Source organism: Pinus tabuliformis, chromosome 2_1 (genome assembly GCF_031772625.1).
Source record: "Pinus tabuliformis cultivar Carrire ecotype Pingquan chromosome 2_1, CPIR1, whole genome shotgun sequence".
Lineage (NCBI taxonomy): Eukaryota > Viridiplantae > Streptophyta > Pinopsida > Pinales > Pinaceae > Pinus > Pinus tabuliformis.
This window is the reverse complement of record NC_142299.1, coordinates 309,697,134-309,701,941: the sequence shown is the minus strand read 5'-3', so window position 1 is coordinate 309,701,941 and position 4,808 is coordinate 309,697,134. Positions and strand designations below refer to the sequence as shown.

At 36.2% G+C, this 4,808-nt stretch overlaps 1 protein-coding gene across 1 annotated transcript; it reads left to right on the top strand.

Annotated features, from left to right (window-relative positions):
- Positions 1-305: 305 nt before the first annotated feature.
- On the top strand, positions 306-4,545 carry LOC149200074 (disease resistance protein Roq1-like). Its single transcript, XM_089400838.1, has 4 exons — positions 306-364; positions 2,154-2,735; positions 2,837-3,938; positions 4,097-4,545. The coding sequence occupies exons 1-4, from the start codon at positions 306-308 to the stop codon at positions 4,418-4,420; spliced, it is 2,067 nt and encodes a 688-aa protein (XP_089256964.1). The 3' UTR covers positions 4,421-4,545.
- Positions 4,546-4,808: the final 263 nt, after the last annotated feature.

Sequence of the window (4,808 nt, the reverse complement as noted above, 5' to 3'; positions counted from 1 at the left end):
CTTGTTAATGGAAAACCAAAAGGAAGGGTAATATTAGCATAAAACTGAGGAGAACAAACCCGCAATACCTCCATCCAGTTCATAGACAACTTGAAACATCAACCTTGCCAGAGATTTGACAGAGCATAAACCCTCTCAGGAAGAGACGAAGGTAAAAACCAGTTAACCAGTTGTGGAGGAGGCGGAGCTGATCCCTAGCGGCAACAACGCAAAATGACAGAGGGGAAACATGGTTTAGGGTCTTTGTTACCCTAACAATTTTGAGAACCCTCACCATTATTAGATTAGGCACTAGAGGATCAACGATGTTGGCTATCGCCAAGTGTATGCCACTAATGGAGTGGGAAATCCGAGGTGAGGCCAGGTATAAAGCAACATGTAACATCATCATCGTAAACCATAAACCCAAAACCTTGCAATGTGCCAAGTGCGTATGTATTCACAACACAAGGACATGGTACATAATCCCAAAGACATCCAATGTATTAACTAAACTCAGATCGAAAGCGAAATATTAAAATTGGTAAACCCAAATCGAAAGCCAAATATTAATAATTGGTACATTTAATACAATCAATTCATTTAATACGAGATTCAGAATTATGAACATTGGTACATTTAAATCATTCATTTAATAATGTTGCATTTGCCAAATAATATAAAGGTACTATGTGTTAACATTGTAATCAATATTTTTTTTTTACTTCGTGAAATAGTTAAAGTCAGTACATGTTACAAAAATATTTATATTATCTTAAATATATTTGATAATATTATACAAAATTTAAAATATTTATTAGCTAATTTTTAATTAATAATATAAATTTTAATAATGTTATTTATTGATATTATTTTTTAATTAATAACATAAATTTTAATAATATTATTTAATAATTATTTTGAAATTTAAAATTTTGATAGATAAAAAAATGTTAGTAATTTAATTATTAGAGGAAATGACTTTAATAAATGGTGTTTTTTATTAAAATTAGACAATACAATTTGGAACAAGATTGTGATTTTTACTATTTAAAAACTCACATTTGAATGCCTAAATAAATTCAACTCTCTAAAAAACTATTAAATAATCAAAATTTACTTATTAAACAACTTCGACATATAATTCTTAAAATTATGTACCAAATTTTAAATAAATAAAAAATTCATTTAAAAAAAATATACCAAACATTTAAACTATCATAAGAAATAAATGATTCACGCAGACAAATAAGTGCGGACCACCCGAAAAAAACAGTTTTTTTTGGGTTTAATATATACCAACATCTAAACTATCATAAGAACTAAATGATTCACGCAGGCGAATAAGTGCGGACCACTTGAAAAAAACAGTTTTTTTGTTAAAAAAAAAAGAAATAAATGATTCACGCTACCAAATTTTAAATAAAATTTATTTCATTTCAAAAAAAATATACTAAACATTTAAACTATCATAAGAAATAAATGATTCGCGCAGACGAATAAGTGCGAACCACTTGATTTTTTGTTTAAAAAAGGAAAAAAATAAGAAATAAATGATTCACGCAGGCGAATAAGTGCAATATTATCAACCGCACATAAATTAACTTAAGTGGGATATAAATGTTATACTTATATCAAACTCATTGTAAAATTTATTTATATAGTTAAGTCAACTCCGAAGAAGAATCATTTTAATAATTATTATCTAATAAAATATCCAGCACTGACATGACAACTTCCAATAATTTTAGATTTATTTGGAGTGGTCTATAATGCGATTTTTTGGAGATTTCGGTGACGGAATCTAGTGGAAGAAATTGAGGTTAAATCTTGATTTGTTGCAGTTAAAATGGTTTTTTAACTGCATATTTGGATTCAGCACCCTGAAAACCCCTGGGACGTTTTGATTGTGCAAAAACTAGCTATCAAACTTGCGATTCCAATAAATTGCTGCCGAATTTTGATAAAAAAACCCACCGAAAAAACTTCCAAAAAATCTCATTATAGACAACTGCGATTTATTTTGCTTCATTCACATAATTTAAAGCAATAAATGGTTTATCATGACACGCCTCCTTTACCAGACCATCAACGGATTTCGTTCTTTATATACTCTGCCACAATTTAGTCTGCTGAACAAAACAAGTAAATCTCAATTGCGAGTATTGAGAAAGAGATATCAGTTTGGGATATAAGCCAGACGAGGAGGAGAATCTTGAGGTTATTGCTACTCTGTGTTCCATGGCATCCACCTCATATGGATCCTCCAGCGGCAACAACAGCTTTGTCTTTGATATCTTTATCAACCACAGGGGTCCCGACTCCAAGAAAACCCTCGCCAAACATCTCTACGACCGCCTTAACAAAGAAGGATTGCGAGTATTTCTCGACGAAGATGAATTGCAAGGAGGAGAGTATATAACTCCTCAAATCCAGAGTGCCATTCGAACAGCTTCGGTGCATATCGCTATTTTCTCTCCCGGATATGCAGACTCAAATTGGTGTCTTGATGAGCTCTTGCTCATGTTCGAATCGGGGTCAACAATTATTCCAGTATTCTATGGTGTCGAGCCTGCAGATCTTCGATGGGGAACGCAGGGCGAAAAAGGAGTCTATGGTCGATCCCTGCAAACACTCGAAAAGAAGAGAACGTTCGATTCTCAACCTCGATACGACTATAACACCATTCAAAAATGGAGGAAGGCTCTCTTTGATGCTGCAGAGATAAAAGGTTTCGATATGAAGACGTATAATGGGTCAGTACTCCAACTCTCCCTCTTACTCTCTCCCTTTTAACTTGTTGGATTGATAGACTGTTTGATATTGTAGGCATTTCTGACTAGTAATTTCATTTCAGCGATGAGCAGCAGCTCCTTGAACAGGTCGTGGAAGAAGTGCTGAAAAAAGTTAAAAGACCATTACATGTGTCTAGATATCCAACTGGGTTGGATGAGAAAGTTGCAGAATTTGAACGGGCGATGTTACTCGACCAACAAAGCAGCAGAGAGACTAGAGTTATAGGAATTGTCGGACTTGGTGGTGCTGGCAAAACCACCCTAGCAAAGGAGATCTTTAACCGTCGGAGATCAAATTACAAGCAAACTTACTTTCAATTCGATGTCAGAGAAAACGCAGCGAGAAAATCTTTAAAATCTTTGCAGAAACTGATTCTTAAGGGCTTGGCTCAAGTCCATGTCGGAATAGACAGCACTGATGATGGTATAGAGAAACTCCAAAGGTATCTTCAATCTTCTCATGCTTTCTTAATTTTAGATGATGTGGACCATCTTCAGCAGGTGGAAGCATTGCTTTTACCGGTGAAAGATGCGCTTCAGCAAGGTAGCTTAATTCTAGTCACATCTCGAAATAAGGATGTACTTACAAGCTCAGGGATTGCAGAGTCTTCCATTTTCAAACTAAAAGGACTCGACCAACATCATTCCCAAGAGCTATTCTGCTGCCATGCGTTCGACCAACGAGATCCTCCTATAGAATTTAAACAAGTGGTCGAAGAGTTTGTGGATGCTTGCGCCGGATTGCCATTATCCCTTAAAGTGCTTGGATCTCTTCTTCGTGGAAAAGACTTGGAGTATGGGAAAGCGCTATTGCACGATATCTCCAAAATTCTTCCCGAAGATATAATGGCTACACTCAAAATTAGCTATGACAGCCTCGATAAAATAGAGAAGCAGATTTTCTTAGACATTGTCTGCTTCTTTATAGGAGAGGACAAAGATACCGCTATAAGAATCTGGGATGGAACGGAGTGGGGAGGATGGCTTCGTCTTCGGAACCTGGAGAGTAGGTGTCTCGTGGAAGTAGACAATAAAAATTGTCTAAGAATGCACGACCACCTGAGGGACCTGGGCAGACATATTGCTGAGACTGAACCTCCAGAATGGACACTTCGCCTTTCGTGCCCAACCCACGAACTTCGGCTTCTGTCCGACAAATCACTGGTATGTATTTTGAAGCTTTAGACCCATATTCAAAATAGTGTTTTTGTCAAAGTTGTGTCCGTTATGTTTTGAATTCTTAACCTTTGCAAGGATGTCCATCTTTGAGAAAACAATTCTTAATCGTGATTCTAATAAATATCTTTGAGAAAACAATATAGGTGCGCGGAATTAGCACCGTTCACTCACAAGGCTGCGAAAGGGCTCAACCATTGTTCAGAAACCTCGCGGAGTTCGCAGGCAGTCGTTTCACAAATTATGTGAGGGGGTTGCAGCTGATTAGCACTGAAGGTTGTTTTGATAGTGAATTCATTGAAAGCATATTCCGCGGTGCCATGTCACTCATATGGCTCTGCTGGGTTCACTTTCCGTACTCCAGCCTACCTTCTTGGATTCCACTCAAGAATTTAAGAGTTCTAAGAATAGAAGCGAGCTCGAGCCAACTTCAAAAGCTGTGGCTGCATGAATCGCAGGTAGTCATTTGAAGTTCTTGACATAAGATGTTTTTATCTCGGAAATTGCTTTGATCTTTAGTATTGTTAGCATACTAGGGGTCAAACCAATTTTGATAATATAAAGATTGCAGGCACCGGAGCAGTTGAGGGAATTGTATGTTAAAGCAAATTTTGATAATATAAAGATTGCAGGCACCGGAGCAGTTGAGGGAATTGTATGTTAAAGCTACACATGTGGAGGTTCCGACGTCTATTGGGAAGTTGAGCCATCTCGAAAAAATTGTGGTCTCTGTTCTTTATCATGTAATATTACCAGACGAACTCTGCCATCTACAGTCGTTGAAACACTTAGAATTAAGGATCCCTGCAGGTACAATTTCCTTTTTTATATTTGTATTACTATCTAAAAATTATTTTG